This window comes from Carcharhinus amblyrhynchos, chromosome 27 (genome assembly GCF_965287045.1).
Source record: "Carcharhinus amblyrhynchos chromosome 27, sCarAmb.v2.hapA, whole genome shotgun sequence".
NCBI lineage: Eukaryota > Metazoa > Chordata > Chondrichthyes > Carcharhiniformes > Carcharhinidae > Carcharhinus > Carcharhinus amblyrhynchos.
Genome location: NC_137350.1, coordinates 3777881 through 3799298, shown reverse-complemented (window position 1 = coordinate 3799298; position 21418 = coordinate 3777881). Strand labels below are relative to the sequence as shown.

Genomic DNA, 21418 nt, shown 5'->3' with positions numbered 1-21418 from the left:
ACAAACTAAGCTACATAGAGCATTGAGAGTCCAACTTTATTCCTGGACAGCACATCTGACGTGATCTATATTTGTTGAGTGAGATAAGCAAATGAATAATCAGCCTTGGAGCCCCCTCCTCATTTTACACTTCTCAATTTATCTATTATACTGAGATCAAAATGAGTATAATAGTTTCAAGATAAAGGCAGCAGCTGCACAATAATAGAAATATCAAATGTTCTTGTACTGTGAATGTAGTTTGCATTCCCAAGGGCTTTTGGATGATATGATGGCTTGATAAGGTGCTGTTTAAATCAACTGATTTAGTATGTAAAATGCTGTTCTAATATTCTAAAAGCAGCTCCATGACTGGAATTAAAGGAATGTGCTGAGATAAAAATCAGTAGTAACCAATTCAAAATTCCTTTGTGTAATATAAACACATGGATTAGAGAGTATCTCTGTGGTAAATATCTGGAGATGTCTATTAATGTTCCTCTGAATGTTGGGGGAAGGGAAAGCAGAGATGCACACTTTGTGATGTCCAGTAAGAAATGCATCCTTCTTTTCTCTTGTGGAATGCTTTGTGCTTCAGAGTCATCGCCTTCAAATCTTACAGCGCCCGGGACTTCGATTCGATTCCAGCCTTGGTGGGTCACTGTCTGTGGAGTTTGCACATTCTCCTGCAGCTGCGTTGATTTCCTCCAGGTGCTCTGTTTCCACCACCACCGCCCCCCCCAGTCCAAAGATGTGCAGGTTAGGTGGATTGGCCGTGCTAATCCGCTGCTTAGTGTCAGGGGGATTAGCAGGGTAAATACATGGGGTTGCGGGGTTAGGGCCTGGGTGGGATTGTTGTTGGTGCAGGCTCGATGGGCTGAGTGGCAGTCTCCTGCATTGTAGAGGTTCTGGGATTCTATAAAACAACTTAATCATTTTGGTAGTCTATCTATTGTTCTGGCTGTTAATACGGAAATGTCATGGGGAGGTTATTGACTTAATAACTTCAGAAAGTAATTGGGTGGTAATCAATAACTGCTTTGTCTTATGAAAGCCAAAGCTGAGTCCAGCAATTTTAACTTGTAATCAGTCTTCCTTAATATGTACAGAGCTTTCGAGCTTTTTGTTGTCATTCAGTAAAGTTTAGTTATTAATCACAAGTAAGGCTTACATTAACACTGCAATGAAGTTACTGTGAAATTTCCCTAGTCACCACACTCTGGTGCCTGTTCGGGTCAACGTACCCAACCAACACATCTTTCAGAATGTGGGAGGAAACCGGAGTACCCAGAGGAAATCCATGCAGACACGGGGAGAACATGCAAACTCCACACAGACAATGACCCTAGCCAGGAATTGAACCTGGGTCCCTAGCGCTGTGAAGCAGCAGTGCTAACCACTGTGCCATCGTGCCACCCCAGTGTTTGTTTCAGTGCAAATATGATTTTGAAGCCAAGTCTCACGAGAAGTTGGAGCTGTTGAGCAAATCCTCACAATGCCCTTCTGATCAAGTTGCCAAGAACAGGCCAAGGTTGCACACAACCTCTCTGTTCTGTACTTGAATGAACTGATCATCTCTGTTGTGGGAGCGTTCCTATTGGATCAGTGAAGAGGGGAGTTATTTTCCACATAATTAGAGAGCACTTTCCCCAAGAGCTGTGAACTCTGATCAGGCAGAATAAAGGTTATGATATCACCTGTGACTGGATTTGTTGCAGACTAGCCGAGGGTGAATGATGACTTTCAGGAGAGGAGGAAGGGAGAGAATTGAGGGCATTGAGAGCTTTGAAGTGTTAACTTTTCATTTGGCAAGCTTGGGCTGGTGATTTTAGTGGATGGGGAATTTAATCTGGTACCAATATCATTCTCTGATAGAGGAATTATCATAGAACATAGGCATTTGGATTTGTGATATAGATATAGTCATGGCAACGTGAAGCAAATTTACAGCATGTTCTACCATTGTATATTGATGGACGGGGACAGTAAAAAAAATGAATAACAAAATAAATGGGAGGGATTGTCATGTTTTGGTGACGTACCAAACAAATAAGGCTGAGGGGAAGCGATCCAGAAGTGAGCTGGGAGCGTGCAGAATTGTTACAGAGGGTTGTAGTTCCTCCCTTTTGCTCATTGGTTTGCTGTCACTGAGGATGATTTTGATTATGCGAGTGGATCTCCAGTGGCATTGCTCCTTTGCTGCCTGGAGCACAGATGTGACCATTAACTACTTAACCCAAACTGTTCTTTTAAAGACCACTGCTCGGGTGATTCCTGTGGGGAAAGTGGTCTAATTAGACAAACCCAAGTAATTGTAGCTGCTTGTAATATCCTGAAGTTATTCAGAGGGGAATTGTAATGACTTGTAAGTTTTAGATTCCAGATTAATGACTAGCTTTTCCTTGCAAGATTGTTTTGCATGTGTAAAGGGCATGCACCAGAGACCAGATTGTATAGAAAATGTTGTATCTAACACTGGTCGTTTATGCATCACTTGCTGTAGTTACAAACAAATTTGTTTGTGTCTTTTAAAAGCCTGTCTGGCCTGAAGTCTAAAATAGGGTATTCCAATCTGCAAAGTTCCGTATTCATAGAATCCCTATAGTGCAGAAGGAGGCTATTCAGCCCGTTGAGCGCTGACAACAATCCTGTAACCCCACGTATTTACCCTGCAAATCCCCTGACACTGAGGAGCCATTTCACATGGCCAAATCAACCTAACCCACACATCCTTGGACCAAGAGTGGGAGAACATGCAAACTCCACATAGTCACCCAAGGCTGGAATTGACCTCAGGTCCCTGGCATTGAGGCAGCAGTGCAAATCACTGTGCTGCTCCAGTTTTCACCATTCTAAAGAAATTCCTCCCAGATGACATGTGGTTTCAGTTCAAGAAGCTCTTTCCAAATGCGAGATCAGAACAAGGGACTCTGCAGACAAGATAACCACTCCAGAAAAATGTAGTTAGAGAGACTAGGGAGAATAATAGAACCCTACAGTGCAGAAAGAGGCCCTTCGGCCCATCGAGCCTGCACCGAACACAATCCCACCCAGGCACTACCCCCATATACTTACATATTATACCCACTAATCCCTCTAATTTACACATCCCAGGACACTAGGGGGCAGTTTCTTAGCATAGCCAATCAACCTAACCCACACATCTTTGGACTGTGGGAGGAAACCGGAGCATCCGGAGGAAACCCACGCAGACACGAGGAGAATGTGCAAACTCCACACAGACAGTGACCCGAGCCGGGAATCGAACCCAGGTCCCTGGAGTTGTGAAGCAGCAGTGCTAACCACTGTGCTACTGTGCCGCCCCATGTGGGTAGAATGTGGCGCTCTCTGTTAGATGGAGTGATTTAAGCAAAAAGCGTTGACACCTTTATGGGGAGGTTTAGTGTTTTGATGACAAACATAGGAGCAGGGAGGGATAGGAGGTGTGGAGTGTATTAAACAGAGAGTTGGACCATTGGCTGGTTGACCTATGTTTTGTGCTGTAGACTCAATGAAACACTTTTTTTTACAATGTCCCATCTTGCTCATTTTCCCTTGTATGGTCTCAGTCTTTACTCCAGTGTACAATAGACACAGACTTGGATACATCTGGCAAGCTGGTTTAGTGATCCATCACTAGATCTTGAACATCCTTATCAAACTCCCCAGGCTTCACTCTCTTGCCAAAGCCACCCACTACTAGGATCTCCTCAGAAATGAAGGTAACATTTTCTTCAATACTGACCATCTTCTAGAAGCCCCTCACTGCCACCATTCAACTTGTCCACACCTACCTTGTCCATTAAACCAAACGTGGGCTTCCTGCCCCCAGGCCCAATCTCAATGTCCAACTCAACCCCATGAATTCATTGTACTCATCAGACCCATCTCCTACTCCCAATTGAATTAAGTTATTGATCAGTTGCTTTCCTTGCTGGTTTGCACACTAGCTGAGGTACAGGCCTTCTCTCTCTTCAGGCTAATGTCATCACTTGCTTTAATTTGAAAAGAATCTTCGATTCCTCTGTATTTCCAAACTACCAACCCATTTTTAACAAAGATTTCATTTATCTCGGCTCTTCTGGACTATTTTCCAGCAGGTGTTTTTGGGGTTTTGTCCATCGTTTGGCATCAAGGTGAGAGGAATTCAACATGAAAGTAAGGACATTGTGTTTCACTTATACGGGGAATTAGTGAGACTGCACCTCAGATATTTTGTGCGGTTTAGGTCTCCTTATTTAAGGAAGATTGTAAATGCGTTCGCGGCAGTTCAGAGGAGACTTACTAGATTGATATCTGGAATGAGTGGGTTGTCCTACAAGGATAGGTTGGAGAGGCTGGGCTTGTTTCCACTGACGTTTAGAAGGGTGAGGGGTGACTTGGTTGAAATATAAAAGTTCCTGAATGGTACTGAAAAGGTAGACATGGAAATAATGTGTTATGGGTGAGTCCAGCACCCTGTATCCAAGGGATACAGTTTTATAGATCAGAGATAAAAACTTTTTTCTCATAAGGGCTATGAGTCTTTAGAGCTCTCTGCCTCAGAAGGCAGTGGAAGCAGGGTAACTGAATATTTTTAAGGTAGATAGATTTCTGTTGGGCAATGGAATCAAAAGTAAGTGGGGATCGGTGGTAATGTGAAATTCGAAACACAAACTGATCAGCCATGATCTTATTGAATTGGCAGGGCAAGCTCAAGGGGTAAATGGCCTACTTCAGCTCATATTTTGTATGGTTGTATGTAAAATAGTCCTAAATAAAATCCTAAAAGTTAATCTGTGACTGTACCATAGGATATTCACGCTTATCAGCATCTTTGCAGCTTTTAACGTAGTTAAAAGATGCTCCCCGAAAGTGAATCTCCTGTTGCTTACTTCAGTGGGACGTGGAATCATAGAATCCTTACAGTGCAGAGCCTGCACCAACAACAATCCCATCCAGGCCCCCTCCCTGTAACCCCACGTATTTACCTTGCTAATCCCCCTGACACTAAGGGGCAATTTAGCATGGCAAATCAACCTAACCTGCACATCTGGGACTGTGGGAGGAAACCAGGACACCTGAGAGAAGCACATGGGGACAGCACGCAAACTCTACACAGACCCAAGGCTGGAATTGAACCCAGGTCCCTGGCTTTGTGAGGCAGCAGTGCTAACCAGTGTGCCACTGTGCTGTGCTTCCTTTGATCAATTCTGTCCTTGCCTATCTGATTGCATCCAGAATACGTCTAGTAATGATTTCTTCCTCTGGTCAGCGTGCAGGTCACTGAAGAATTTATCCTTAGGTTATACCCTCCAACCCACCGAAACACGCTTACCGCTTTTTCTTCTGCATGATAATGTACTGGTTATGCTATTCAACTATTAACTCTCAAGATAGGTCAAATACCACCATGAACTTGAATTTCAATTAAAATCTGGAAGAAAAAACAAAAATTGGTTTTAACAAGTGAGACCATAAGCTGTCCAAATCTAACTGGTTCATTAATGTCCTCTTTTTAAAGAGGAGGAAACCTATCATTCTTATCTAGTCTGGTCCATAAGTGATTCCAGTGCTCCATCATTGTGGTTGCCTCCAGAAGTGGTTGAGTAAGCCACTCACTTGCATCAAAATACTGCAGAGGTTCAGAAAAAGGCCCACCGTTGCCACCTTGGGACTCCTTGGCATGGACAATAAACATTGGCCTTGTTAATGAAGGCCACATCTCATGAATGAATTACAAAAGCACGGGATCAGCATCCAACTGATGACACCTATCTCGATCATGTCCACTCCATATAACTAAGGGGGGGTAGTTATAGGACAGATGTCAGGGGTAGGTTCTTTACCCAGAGGGTGGTGAGGGATTGGAATGCCCTGCCTGCTGCAGTTGTAAATGCGCCTAGTTTGGGGGCGTTTAAGAGGTCTGTGGACAGGTTTATGGATGAAAAGGGATTGGTTTAGGTTAGTGGGTCGTTGTTGTTTTTTTTTAACTGGTCGGCGCAACATCGTGGGCCGAAGGGCCTGTTCTGCGCTGTAATGTTCTATGTTCTATTACTCAAAATTAAATTTTGGATACAAGTCGCAATCTATTCTACCATTGTCTTGGTCTGAACCAAACTGTTTACAAACTTGATGCTCCACAGTCTCCGCAAAAATTGACCACTACTGTTACCCCATGAACCGTATATGCTAGCTGCGGTGCTATCATCAGAATTGGTCACATAACCCCAGACAACTCTTCAGGTTCAGAGGGTAGCTCTACTGAGTGGGCAGGTGCTACCAGAATTCCTCAAGTTATGCAATCCTGTTCACTTAATTCTGTACTCGGTCTTTTTTCGCTTCCCTTGTGTTCCACTTGCTATTTCTCATTAGCCCTAATCACTTGTTTGTGCCTCCCAGATTGCTGTATGGTTTCTTCTAAGCAATCTGGATATGGCATCAATGAACACATGCTTGGTTAGCTTTCTCACGGGTTTTCTTTCCTGCCTCTTTGCTCAAATCCCTAAATGTGTCTGGATGATTAAAACGGGGAGGCAGGGGAAAGCAGGATCTAAATTTGAATCCAGGGATATTTTCTGTGGTGCTTGGAAGAGAAGAGGTACAGTAGCACAGGAAAATGAAATAGGTGATTAAGTGTCGGCCAATCAGCCATACTGATGAGAAACTGCACAGAACCAGAAAAGGTGACGGAACGCAAACGGTGTGATAAAACTATATGGTAAAATTTGATTCTGTTTCCCATTCATAATTTAATTAAATTCAGGGAATGGCGAAAATTTAGGAGGAAGCCCCTTGATCATTTGCTGCTTGAGAACTTGTGTTTGTGCATAGAAATTGCAATATCATCAGCCATTTTGCAAATGTGTTTTGGGGTTTCTCCTACACTGTGAAATGATGGATGGTGTTCTTTCACTTGGAGCTGACCTTTCTTTCAGGATTTGCCTTCTAAAGAACCGAGGTACAGAAGCAGCATTGCATTTGTTAGGTGGAAAGAAATTAAACTCGTGTCTTTTAGACGTTAGAAAATCAGTTAATTTTCAAGTAAGCCTGCAAACCATTCGTGCTTAGCCATACAATGAATGACATAATCTGTTTTTAGTGAGGGATAAATGTTGACCGAGGTACCAGGAGAACTAGGGTTCAGGTAGTCCTTTGGAGCTTTGTAAACCCATCTGAAAGGGCAGATGGGTTCTCAAATTGGGGGTTGGTTCAAATCCAAAAGACAACACCTTCAACGATGTGTAATCACTTATTTCATGGCTGTCGTGATATGTCGCTCTCAGGTGTTTTATTCGTTGATCTGAATGTCACCAGCAAGGCCATCATTTATTGCCCATCTTTAATTTCTCCTCAGCAGCCATCTTGGATACTGCAGTCCATTTGGTGAAGGTATATCCATGGTGCTGTCAGTGAGAGAGTTCTAAGAATTTGAATAAGTTGAATGTGAGGTAGTGTTCTTTTGACCCAGTGACAACAAAGGAACAGTGATATATTTCAGGATCAGGATCATTTTCCTGGTTTAGATGTTGACCTTATTTAAATTCAAAGTGTGAGGCAGTTCACATGATAGGTAAATCTTTGTTCTGACAGATGATGTATTGCTTTAAAGCATTTTTGCCTTCGTAATTTAGCCTTACCTGAAGCAGGATTTTTGCCCTTTAAAGCAGATCTTAGTTGTGAGGTGCACCTAGGACTTGCAGGTATATTTTCATTTTCTTAAATTGTGTGAAGGAAGATAATTGAGATGATTGGCAAGAGAATGAAGGGGAAAAAAACATCTTTACACAGTAAGTGATTGGGATTTGGGGTACATTGATTGACAGGGTACAGATTCAGAAGGGAGTTGGCTAAATACTTGGAGAAAAAAAAAATTCAGGAATGGGGGCAAGAGCTGGGGCAGTGGAAGTAATTGGGCAGCACAGTAGTTAACACTGCTGCCTCATGGCGCCAGAGACCTGGGTTCGATTCCCAGCTTGGGTGAATGTCTGTGTGGAGTTTGTACATTCTCCCCATGTCTGCGTAGGTTTCTTCCAGGTGCTCCGGTTTCCCCTCAGCACCATTCTCCCCCAATGTACCTGAATGGGTGCCAGAGTGTGAGGACTAGGGGATTTTCACTGTAATTTCATTGCATTATTAATGTAAACCTACTTGTGATAATAAAGAAAATAAATAACTCTTTGAAAGAGCTGGCACAGATTTGAGGATTGAATGGTCGTCTCCTTCTCTAATATACTATTCTCCTGATTTTAAGTAGGCAGTGCTCTCTATTGCCCTTCAATAATCAGGTCCATTAGCTTCCAGCTTAGTGACTGGTGCAGACAGTGACATCAGATTTATGGTAATTAATGCTTCTGTGCTGGCTTGTGTCAGCTAATTATTGTTTGAACATCCTGTCTATGCACGAACTACTTCATTTCCTGGAATCAGGAGTCAATGCAGAAACAACACCAAACATTTATTGGTAAATCTCTGATTTGAATGATAGGACAGTGCTGCAGTTCTGGTTGGATGATGTGAGATGGGTCAGTGTGATGTTGAGCCATTTGTCCATTAGTCCAGCCACTTCAGTGCCCCTGTCCTGGTGTTTCAAGACTGTGTTGTTTCAAGCCAGTCTTTTTACTCTGCTCTTTTCCTTTGGTGTGGAGATGCCGGCGTTGGACTGGAGTAAACACAGTAAGAAGTCTGACAACACCAGGTTTAAGTCCAACCGGGGCAAACCCCGAAAGCTTGCGAGTTTACTGTCAAATAAATCGGTTGAACCTGGTGTTGTCAGACGTCTTACTGCCTTTTCCTTTGGCACAGATGGAGGCCACAGGACAAAGAAAAGAAAAATAAAGGCCCTGTGATATTGCACATGGGCAATCAAAGTCATATGTGGTCATTGGATGGAGAGACCTAATTGAATCAGTGTGCACAGACATAATTCGTTTCCCATTTTAGTCACGAGTTTTAATCCTGTTTTGTAAAATTCTGTTTATAGCTAATTTGCAAAACTTGAGAAACATTTGGAAGTGAAGAAATGGTTAATCAGAGCATTAAAGTGTCTTCAGTGACTGAGCAACTAGAAGATGCAGAAGTGAGATATTAGTGCCCCAGAACTAGTGTGACAAGTTTACATAGGCAATTTACATTATGTTACAAAAAATGAGCATAGAAATTTATAATGGGAGAAGCCAATAGCAGGAAATTAGATTTTGTAAGTGAGTGGTGAGGACTTGTATGAAGTTTTTACTCTAATGCTTGTTTGTTACTTTTATATCATCTAGTTCCTCTCCAGTATGACGAGAGGGTTGAAATTTCTTGTCTGGGCAGACACAGGCCTAAGCATGAAGATGTTTTGCCTTTAGTTAGACTTTTCGTGCACGGTTGAGTTTTACACCACAGTTACCTGAATTTTTATACGTTTTCTTTTTCACTAGACATGATGGAAGAATTGCACAGTCTGGATCCACGGCGACAGGAGCTGCTGGAAGCAAGGTTCACTGGGATGGGTGTCACCAAGGTGAGAGGTTTGATAGCCAGGATGAGATGTTAATAACACTATATTCATCTTCAAAGAAAAACACAGTCTGTTGTGACAAACGGGCTCTAAATTTCTGAACAGTTACCTCATATTGTTGGTATACAACACCAGCTTAGCTTGTTTTGTAACATGAATATTTTCTTTTTGGCTAATTAAAATGCATGGAGTGATTGTTGGATTCCTTGATGCTACAGTCGGTAACAGCAGAATTCAAAATTCCAGTACCCTGGTTTGCCTTATGAATCAAATTTGAGTGTCTTGCCCACACAGGCAGGGGGAACTTCTATGTTTAATCGTTGAACTGTTCCAAATTAACTGAGCTCAGTTGACTTGTTAGTCATGGAGCCCCAATTAATCTTTGTACCCTTGGGCCAGTAAGGGAAGATTGGTCAGGTTCATGTTCCTGCTTGTTTTCCAGCAATCCCTGCTGAGTGGATGTTGAGAGGAGACAATATCTTCAGCTGTTAAGAGTAACAGGCAATGGAATTGTTTAAACGTAAAAGAGAAGAATAAAACTTGCATTTATTGTATTTATATTGTGGCATTTACAACTTCAAGCCCTCCCACAGCAAATTAATTGCTTCTGGAGTGTGGTCACTGTTGTAATTTGTGGAAACGCAAGAGCCAATTTGACATGGTAAGGTTTCCCAAAAAACATCCAGGAGACATATGACCAGAGAATGTTTGAGTGATGTTGGTGGAGGGATAAAGTACTGGAGAGAATTTCCTGCTGCTCTTTGAAGTTGTGTCACATGTTCTTTTTTGTTCTTCTGATGGATTTCTCAAAGGGTTGATGAGATCTCCATTTAATAGCAACTACCAAACTTTGTATTGTGTCTTTAGTATAATGACAATCCCAAGTTGCTTCAAATGAGTGTAATAAAACAAAATATAGCACCAGACTGTGTAAGGTTATATTAGATTGTATGCTCAAAAGTTTGGTCAGTGATGTAGATTGGAGATAGGTGGGGAGGGGTGTCTTAAAGAAGGACAGCAAGGCCCAGGGGCAGAGGACAAATGGGAGGGAATCCTAGAGTTCGGGCCCTAGGTGGCTGAATGCACAATTATAACAGGGAATGCAAAAGAGGCCAGAAATAGAGGAGTGCAAGTGTCTGATTTGTGGTGTGGGCGATTAGAGAGATGGGGAAATGCAAGGCCATGGAGGGATTTAAAAATTAGGGTGAGAATTTTAAAATCAAGACATATCTTGATTGGTAACTAATGTCTGTCAGTAAGCACAGATGATAGGGGAATGAGCTATGGTATATGCTCTGAAGAGATTTTGAGTTGCCTCAAGTAGGATCTTTTTGGATTAGTTGAATCTAGAGGTAATAAAGGCATGATTGGGGCATTTAGCCCCACATGAACTGAGACTGGAGGAGAGTCTGTTGCTGTTACAGAGATGGAAATAGGCAGTCTTAGTAATGGCACAAATGTGAGGCCGAAGCTAATTTCGGGATCAAGTGTGACCCCAAGGTTGTGATCAAACAGGCTTAATCTCAGACTGTTGCAAAGGGAGAGGGGTGGAATTCATAGCTAGGGCTTGAAGTTTGCAGCAAGGGCCAAAAACAGTGGCTTCAATCTTCCCAATATATAATTACGAGAAATTTATGTTCATCCAGTTCCGGATATGCGACAAGCAGTCTGATAATAAGAGTGGAAGGGTTGAGAGAGGCGATGTGAGGTAAAGTTGAGTTTAAAATCTAGCTCTGGTGCTTTTTAGATGATGTTGCTGAGGAGCAGTATTTCCATGAGAATAGATGGGGAGTCAGTTAGCTCAGTTCATTGGACAGCTGGTTCGTGATGTAGAGCAATGCCAACAGCATGGGTTCAATTCATAATGGCTAAGGCTGAGCCCTGCCTTCTCAACCTTGCCCCTCGCCTGAGGTGTGGTGATTCTCAGGTTCAATGTGTCAGATCTCCCCTTCAAAGGGGAGGGAGCTTATGGTCACCTGGGACTACTGTGACTTTTCCTTTACCTTTTTTACTGAGGTGAAAAATAGGAAGGGGCCGAGAATAGACCCTGGTTGACACTGGAGTTCGTGATGCAGAGAAGTCATTGCAAGTAATACTTTTGTTGCCATTAGAAAAGGATGGAAATAGGTGAGAGCAGTTCCGTGCAGCTGAACAGTAGAGGTGTAAAAGGAAGATGGTGTGGTCAAAGGCAGTGGGCAGATCGAGAAGGATGAGGAAGGATCATTGTCACATTCATGTAGGATGTCGTTTTGGACTTACGAAAGTTGTTTTGGTGCAACGACATTGGAAATCTAATTGGAGGGATTCAAGCATGGAATGCTGGGAAAGGTGGGAACAGTTTTATTTACCATCTCATCTGAAAGATGATGCGTCACATAGTACAGTACAGAGGGCGTGGTGCACTGTCAGTATCGGTTTGCATTGTGTACTCGCGTCTCTGGAGTGGGAGTTGAACATATAACCTTATGCCTCAGAGGCAACTGAACCAATTGAAGGTATAACAAAATGTCCCATGGCACTTTACAGATTTATCGATGGGTGTGACAGCAAATGGATTTCCACACCAAGCAAAGATTTGCAGATCGATTACATGTGGTTGGCAGAGATAACATTTGAAGAGAGTTTGCAGGACAGAGGTGGAGCAGAAGGAGAAGGGCTTTCAAGAAGGAGGATTCCAGTGGCTGAGCCAATCACCAACTCACAGATTGCACTACAGTTTTGGCTATTACTGAGAGTCTTTGCACAATCCATTAAGAGCCTCCAGTGGCAGAATCCAGTGCAACAAGATTGTAATAACAGAAATTATCATAAAAATTCTTTGCTTTGATTATTGCTAAGTCCTTAGCTAAGTGAAGTGCATTTGTTTCAAGTGTAACAGGTAAGATAGATGAACGTACAGCTTGGATTATGTTGTTGCCATTACAGAGACTTGGTTAAGAGAAGGACAGGTTAACATTCCAGGATACAGATGTTTCAAGTGGGATAGAGGAGGATCTAAAAGGGGTGGGGGTGATGCACTACTGGTTAAGGAGAATATCAAGACTTTACTTCAGGAGGACATCTTGGGCTCATACAGGAAGGCAATATCGGTAGAGTCAGAGGCTTACAGCGTGGAAGCAGGCCCTTCGGCCCAACTTGTCCATGCCGCCCTTTTTAAAATCCCTAAGCTAATCCCAATTGCTTGCATTTGGCCCATATCCCTTCATACCCATCGTACCCATGTAACTTTCTAAATGCTTTTTAAAAGACAAAATTGTACCCGCCTGTGCGACTACCCCTGGCAGCTTGTTCCAGACACTCACCACCCTCTGTGAAAAAATTGCCCCTCTGGACACTTTTGTATCTCTCCCCTCTCACCTTAAACCCATGCCCTCTAGTTTTAGACTCCCCTACCTTTGGGAAAAGATTATTGACTATCTAGCTAATGCCCCTCATTATTTTACAGACCTCTATAAGATCATCCCTCAGCCTCCTATGCTCCAGAGAAAAGAGTCCCAGTCTATCCAGCCTCTCATTATAACTCAATCCATCAAGCCCTGGTAGCATCCTGGTAAATCTTTTCTGCACTCTTTCTAGTTTACTAATATTCTTTCTATAATAGGGTGACCAGAATTGTACACAGTATTCCAAGTGTGGTCATACCAATGTCTTGTACAACTTCAACAAGACATTCCAACTCCTGTATTCAGTGTTCTGACTGATGAAACCAAGCATGCCGAATGCCTTCCTCACCACTCTCTCCACCTGGGACTCCACTTTCAAGGAGCTATGAACACATAGCTCAAGAATAGGAAGGGTGTATACTGTAGGCCACCCAACTGCCAGCGGGAGACAGAGGTACAGATATATAGGCAGATCTTGGCATAGTGTAAAAGTAATAGGGTTTTGCGGTGGGAGATTTTAACTTCTCCTATATTGACTGGGACTCACTTAGTGCTAGGGGCATGAATGGGGCTAAGTTTGTAAGGAGCACCTTGTAAGTTTGTTGGTCCGCCTTGCCCAACAAGGGGCATACATGTCAGTGGTAGGGAAATTATTGCAGAGGATTCTTTGAGACAGGATTTACTCCCACTTGGAAATAAGTGGATGTACTAGCAAGAGGCAACATGGTTTTGTGAAGGGAAAGTGTCTCACTAACTTGATTGGGTTTTTCGAGGAAGTGACGAAGATGATTGATGAGGGTAGGGCAGTGGATGTTGTCTACATGGACTTCAGTGAGGCCTGTGACAAGGTCCCTCATGGCAGACTGGCACAGAGGGTGAAGTTGCACGGCATCAGAGGTGAGCTGACAAGATGGATACAGAACTGGCTCGGTTGTAGAAGTGGAGGTGCCAGCGTTGGACTGGACCAAGTAAGAACTCTCTCAATGCCAGGAGCGGACAAGCTATGACATCTTCTCCAGAGCCTTCAACATGTCATTGATGAAGACAAACCTCTCGCCAAGGCCATCCCCACACCCCCACTTCTTGCCTTCAAACAACTACACAACCTCAAACAGACCATTGTCCTCAGCAAGCTACCCAGCCTTCAGGAGAACAGTGACCACAACACCACACAACCCTGCCGCAGCAACCTCTGCAAGACGTGCAGGATCATCGACACAGATGCCATCATCTCATGTGAGAACACCATCCACCAGGTACACGGTACACATCCTTGCAAGTCAGCCAACGTTGTCTACCTGATATGCTGTAGGAAAGGGTGTCCCAAGGCATGGTACATTGGGGAGGCCATACAGATGCTACAACAACAGATGAATGAATGTCGCTCCACAATCACCTCGCAGGAGTGTTCTCTTCCTGTTTGGGAACACTTCAGCAGTCAAGGGCATTCGGTCTCTGATCTTTGGATAAGCGTTCTCCAAGGCAGCCTTCACGACACATGACGATGTAGAGTCGCTGAGCAGAAACTGATAGCCAAGTTCCGCACACACGAGGACGGCCTCAAACAGGATCTTGGATTCATGTCACACTACCCCCACTACTTGCCTGGGCTTGCAAAATCTCACTAACTGTCCTGGCTGGAGACAATACATATCTGTTTAACCTGTGCTTAATCTTCTCTACACTCACATTTCTATATCTTTAAGACTTGATTACCTGTAAAGACTCGCATTCCAACCGTTATCTTGTAAATAGAGTTTGTGTCTATATCTGCCCTGTTTGTGAACAGAACTCCCACTCATCTGATGAAGGAGCAGTGCTCCAAAAGCTTGTGGCCTATGATACCAGATAAACCTGTTGGATTTTAATTGGTATTGTGAGACTTCTTACTTGGTCATAGAAGACAAAGGGTAGCAATGGAAGAGTGCTTTTCTGAATGGAGGGTTATGAATAGTGGCGTTCCTCAAGGATCAGTGCTGGGACTTTTGCTGCTTGTAATATAGATAAATGATTTGGAGGAAAATGTAACTGGTTTGATTAGTAAGCTTGCAGACGACACAAAGGTTGGTGGATTTGCGGATAGTGATGAGGACCGTCAGAGGATACTGCAGGATATAGATCGGTTGGAGACTTGGGCGGAGAGATGGCAGATGGAATTTAATCCAGACAAACGTGAGGTAATGCATTTTGGAAGGTCTAATACAGATAGGAAATATACAGTAAATAATAGAACCCTTAAGTGTATTGATAGGCAGAGGGACCTGAGTGTATAGGTACACAGGTCACGGAAAGTGACAACGCAGGTGGAGAAGGTAGTCGAGAAGGTATACGGCATGTTTGTCTTCAATGGCCAGGGCATTGAGTTTAAAAATTGGCAAGCCATATTGCAGCTTTATAGAACCAATTAGGCCACACTTGGAATATAGTTTCAATTCTGGTCGCCACACTACCGGAAGGAAAGTTTGGAGAGGGTACAGAAAAGATTTACCAGGGTGTTGCCTGGTATGAAGGGCATTAGCTACGAGGAGAGGTTGGAGAAACTCGGTTTATTCTCACTGGAACTACAGAGATTGAGGGGCGACCTGATAGAAGTCTATGAAATTATGAGAGGCATGGACAGAATGCATAGTCGGAAACCTTTTCCCAGAGTGGAAGAGTCAATTAAAGGGGCACAGATCTAAAGTGCGAAGGGCAAGGTTTAAAGGAACACTATGGGGCAAGTTTTTTTTTAACAGAAGGTGGTGGGTGCCTGGAATTTGCTGCCGGGGAGGCAGTGGAAATAGTTACGATAGTGACTTTTAAGGGGCATCTTGACAAATATATGAATAGGATGGGAATAGAGGGATATGGCCCAGAAGGGTAGGAGGTTTGAGTTCAGGCAGGCAGCATGGCCGGTGCAGGCTTGGAAGGTCAAAGGGCCTGTTCCTGTGCTGTAATTTTCTTTGTTCTTTGTACTCCCTTCAAAATTCATAGGGTAGGGTAAAGAAATGTCTTTCATCTTTGAAGTTGTGTATTGTGAGGCACACCTTCATCAGGTTTGCTGTTTACTCTGGCCACCTGAACCTTGGTCACTCATTTCTAGCTGATTCAAGATTTCCACTACACAGCACAAATCTAAAATGTAAGCCAGATTATAGTCCCAGTTCTCCCCCGCTGTTTGTTTTCAAAGGTCAAGGACAGAACTTTGATCAAGGAGAGCATCTTGTTTGTAAATAGTGAAGAATGTGCCCTTTAGCAGGACCTTTGTTGCTGCAGTCAGTGTCCCTGCTCCATGCTTATCATATGCTGAAAGAAACTATTGAATTAGGCAGCACACTCCCCCCAGAAGTACCCTTGAGTAGAATGTGCTTATAATCTCAGGAATTTAGAAGAATTAAAAGTGATCACAGTTCTTAGAGCTTGACAGGGTACGTACTGGAAAGTTGTTTTCACTTGGTTGAGAATCCCAAAAATGGGGGGACATTGCCTCAGGATAAGGGGACATAGGACTGAGATTGGGAGAGATTTCTTCTCTCTGAATCTTTGGAATTCTCTGCCCCAGAGGGCAGCGGGTTCTCACTCATTGAGTATATTCAGGACTCTGATATTTGTTTGCCGGGGAATTCCAGGAATATGGAATTGTTGGGTTAGAAAGCCAATATTAAAGTACATCAACTAAAGTACATCAACCAGGATACTGTGGGAGGCGAGGGAAGAGATTGCAGAGCCCCTGGCGATGATCTTTGCGTCGTCAATGGAGACGGGAGAGGTTCCGGAGGATTGGAGGATTGCGGATGTAGTTCCTATTTTCAAGAAAGGGAACAGAGATAGCCCGGGAAATTACCGACCGGTGAGTCTGACCTCAGTGGTTGGTAAGCTGATGGAGAGGCTTCTGAGGGACAAGATTTACGAACATTTGGAGAGGTTTGACATGATCAGGAATAGTCAGCATGGATTTGTCAAGGGCAGGTCGTGCCTTACAAGCCTAGTTGAGTTCTTCGATAATGTGACTGAACACATTGACGAAGGAAGTGCCGTGGACGTAGTGTACATGGACTTCAGCAGGGCGTTTGATAAGGTCCCCCATGCAAGACTTCTTGAGAAGGTGAGAGGGCATGGGATCCAAGGGCCTTTGGCCTTGTGGATCCAGAATTGGCTTGCCTGCAGAAGGCAGAGAGTGGTTGTGGATGGGGCTTTTTCTGAATGGAGGTCAGTCACCAGCAGAGTGCCTCAAGGATCTGTTCTGGGACCCTTGTTGTTTGTCATTTTCATAAATGACCTGGATGAGGAAGTGGAGGGATGGGTAAGTAAGTTCGCTGATGACACTAAGGTCGGTGGTGTTGTGGATGGACTGGAAGGATGGCAAAAGTTGCAGCAGGACATAGATAGGATGCAGGACTGGGCGGAGAAGTGGCAGATGGACTTCAACGCGGATAAATGTGTAGTCGTCCATTTTGGCAGAACCAACAGGATGAACGAGTACACTATCAAGGGCAGAAGTCTGAGTAGTGTTGAAGAGCAGAAGGATCTAGGGGTCCGGGTCCACAGGACTCTTAAATCGGCCTCGCAGGTGGAGGAGGTGGTCAAGAAGGCGTATGGTGTACTGGCCTTCATTAATCGAGGGATTGAGTTTAGGAGTCGGGAGGTAATGCTGCAACTTTATAAGACCCTTGTCAGGCCTCATTTGGAGTACTGTGCGCAGTTCTGGTCGCCTCACTATAGGAAAGACGTAGAAGCTATTGAAAGGGTACAGAGGAGATTTACAAGGATGTTGCCTGGACTGGGAGGCATGCCTTATGAAGTTAGGTTGAGGGAGCTGGGTCTCTTTTCCCTGGAGAGACGAAGGTTGAGAGGCGACCTGATAGAAGTTTATAAAATGTTGAGAGGAATAGATAGGGTGGATTCTCAGAGGCTATTTCCCCGGGTTGAAATGGTTGCTACGAGAGGACACAGATTTAAGGTGCAGGGAGGGAAGTTCAGAAGTGATGTTAGGGGTAAGTTTTTCATTCAGAGGGTGGTGAGTGAATGGAATCGGCTGCCGTCAGTGGTGGTGGAGGCGAACTCGCTGGGGTCTTTTAAAAGACTTCTGGATGAGTATATGGGGTTTAATGAGATTGAGAGTTATACATAGGTCTGTAGGTTGGTAGGTGTTGATGTGATCACCGCAACTCGTGGGCCGAAGGGCCTGTTTGTGCTGTAGTGTCCTATGTTCTATGATCTTGTTGAATGGTGGAAGGGAAGGATGTGGAGCTTACACAAGATAAAAAAGAGAGAGCAAGAGTATCTTATTTGATTTCCAAACCTTGAGCATTTTTTAAAATTTTCAATTTGTATAAAATCTAGAAACTTAGTATTTCCAGGGCTTTGTGCGATTGCGTTGTGACAAGATGAGGAACTGCTCGCCTCAGCCGTAAGACCTGGATGGGTGTAGCCTGTGTCTGGGACCACAATGTGTTGTTTCAACTGGATAATTAACTGAGTAATAAAACATTTTATGAAAGGTGAGTTTGTCCATCAAATATGCTCTTCATAATTAAGTAGTTTCAAATGTTAATCACCAATTAGTGATCATATTAAAAAGCCAGTTTCAAAGTTCACTTCCTGTGTGACACGTCAACTGCATAAATCTTGTACATGCTTTTTTAAATGGGGCAAAGTATAAATAGCATAGGAAAAGTGTTGATCCTAACCAAGGTATTGAAACTAATTTCAAAATTCAGGTTGACCTGAAAGATTGTTCGATGAATTCTCTGAATTATTTCTATCCAGTCTATTTTAAATTTGGTGAAAGCTTGCAGCAGATTTTTTTTATTGCAATACTTAATGTTGTACTGTAGTTGATGCTGGCATCTGGCATTTGCTGCTGCCTGACCTAAAGCATGTGTGCCTTGACAAGCTCTTGATGCTGCCACTGGTTTTATGCAGTCAATTCCATCTCTTTTTTTTCTCTTTTTCTCTCTCTCCTCCCTCCCCCCTCCCGCGCCCCATGAACGTGAATTAAGTTGCAGAGGGTGCAACGCATTGCCAACCAGCAGACAGTTAATTGGTGACTATTAAATAGCGGCTTGTGCACTGTTTTTGCCCCTTTGCCAGGCCTTTTTGCCCCTTTGCCAGTTTGTAGTGCAAGATTGCATTGCTTCTACTTGAAGCCATTCTGCTACCTTGTCAGGTTTCAATTCCACTTGGACTGCTGGTATGAACGTCTTTGTCAACCGTCATTTATGACTTGGGGTTGAAGTGATCTCTAGTGTCTGATGGGATTGAATCCACAGAACTGCCTTTAATTTGACAATAAGGGTTGCAGGCATAGGTAATAAAGCACCAGTGCAATGGTGTAGAGGATTCCTGTCTAAGCATTTTACGTGTGTTTGTCTGTGTGTGTGTGTGTGTGTGTGTGTGTGTGTGTGTGCGCGCGCGCACGTGTGTGTGTGTAGCAGCAGCAGCAATGTGCAGAACACCTGGGATATAATCCATGCCGTACAGGACTTAACAGCTGGTTCTGTCATCTAGCAGTCCCAGTGACTGGCATGGATGTTCTCTCTTATTTGTCGCAATAATTGCTCAAAAAATCTAGATTCTGCACTGAGGAGGGAACAGTAACCAACTGAAACACGGTGAAGAGGTTTGATTTATGCTTGACACTTTTTTATGTAGCAGTGAGTAGAAGTCACACTCAAGCACTGGTTTCTTTATAAAAATTGACGCTGTTGACTGAGAGCAAACACTGAACATAATGTAGTGGTGAATTTTCCCTCGACTCACTGACCAAGATCCTATATATTAGGCCGAGTGTATTTTTACTGCACTTACCCTCCAAGATGCAGTTCTGCAGTTTTGCCTTGATCATGACGCTTGAATTTTTGATTGTCAACTTCGGATTTAACAACTTTCAATAATGATGCGAATTTTGTAGTTACTTCATGTGTGTTGCAATATGTAATGTCTTGACGGTGTCACCATGGCATTATTCAATAACCTGGGTGTGTGGTGGCTTTGGACAACAGCCTACTAACCATACAAAGAAGGAAGCTGTGGAGAATCTTTTCTCTTTCTTTCTGGTTAATCTAATCCATTTTGAATGTAATCATATTTTTGCATACAATGCCCATCAGAAGATCATTAAAAGTTGAAATATTAATGGCACTCAGTTCTTTCTTGTGTAATTATCATTGAATGTGGTGACCATCTTTCATCCTTTAAGACATTTGCACAGGTTTGCAGTTCACATCCACGTTCTAATTATTTCTATCTTTGTTCTTAAAATTCATTCATCATTATCTTTCGCACACCAAAACCTTCAACATTCTAACTGTTACTTAGCTCAGTGTTATACACCAGCTGTGCACTGGCAGATATCTTTCTTGGCTTACAGGAGATGGACATGAGCTACCAAGTGCATTGGTGAACTGAACTAATAGGAAGCTTCAGGCCAACAGCTGGAACACACCTATATTGTTGCTGGGGTGCCCACAGCAGTCAGCTTCAATGCTTCCTTCTTTACCACGGCCCAAGATTGTAAATGGGTCATTTCAAGAACTTTTTTGTTTAGTTTTGAAACCCTTGTATCCAGGCCGTTTCACGTTTGTTGCAAAATAAACTATCATGATAGAGGATGCCTTTAAGATTAGAGTTTTTTTTAAAAAGAAAGCATTCTTCAGGTGGAAAAATGTACAAGGGAGTGTTTTTGTCACTTCTAAACAATTAAAAATAAATACACACACACACACACACACACATGCGTGTACATGCTTCTGGATTGAGCTCCCCACATAACACCAGAAGTCTCTTTTATTCTCTTCCCTCCAAAGGGGAATCCATTTAGAATTGCTGGCATGTATGTTTTTATATAAAGTGCTTCTTTTTAATTAAAACATTCTACAAAAACACAAACATCACACCTCTTTTCCACCTTAACCAGGGACAAGCCAGTCAAGTAGTTTGCAAATTTGCTTTAGTGTTGGCTTAGGTATCTGAGTTGGTTTGCTTGGAAATGGAGGCTTCTGTTGTTCTACTTGTTTCTGTTCAGGTTCAACGGTTGTAGCTACAGGTTTGTGAGTTGGGTTTCACCAACTAGAGCAGATGTTTCCGAGAAATCTTTTACTGTTACCAAAAATCCTTGGAAATTTGGTTCTTTGGGTGTGATTTCTCTAAACTGGGCAGTGTGTCTCTTCCGCATTGCACAGGAAGGTTCAACATTACAGGGCAGTGGTCCTCGACGCTTAATGGTTCTTCCCAGGAGCCACTTTGGTATTCCTCAGTAATTTCTCACCCAAACCGATTGATCCATTTACTTGTGTCATGTGACTTTTTCTACTTCAGTTGCTTTGAACAAATCTTTCCTTTCAAATCTGGACACAGTGAATCCATCCTGGTATGCAGTTGTCTTCCAAATGTCAGCTCAGCAGGAGGTATGCCTTTTGTTGAAAGTGGGAATGTACATCATCAGAAAAGTTCTCCCATTCAGTATGGCCATTTTGAATGGACAAAGTGCTCTGCTTCACCATTTGAAGATGGGTGGTAAGGCACGATGAGAATCTGCTTGATGCCATTGTTTTTCAGAGAGGTTTAAAATTCAGATGATGTGAATTGTGTGTTA

The 21418-nt window shown here is 43.2% G+C and overlaps 1 protein-coding gene across 1 annotated transcript in view; it reads left to right on the top strand.

Moving 5' to 3' along the window:
- The window catches only part of tlk2 (tousled-like kinase 2), a 159145-nt gene that overhangs the window by 30904 nt on the left and 106823 nt on the right, over positions 1-21418 (top strand). The window contains exon 2 of the mRNA XM_080213883.1: positions 9381-9463. Coding sequence (XP_080070009.1) covers positions 9383-9463 — 81 coding nt within the window. The 5' untranslated portion in view covers positions 9381-9382. The remainder of the gene's footprint in view (positions 1-9380; positions 9464-21418) is intronic.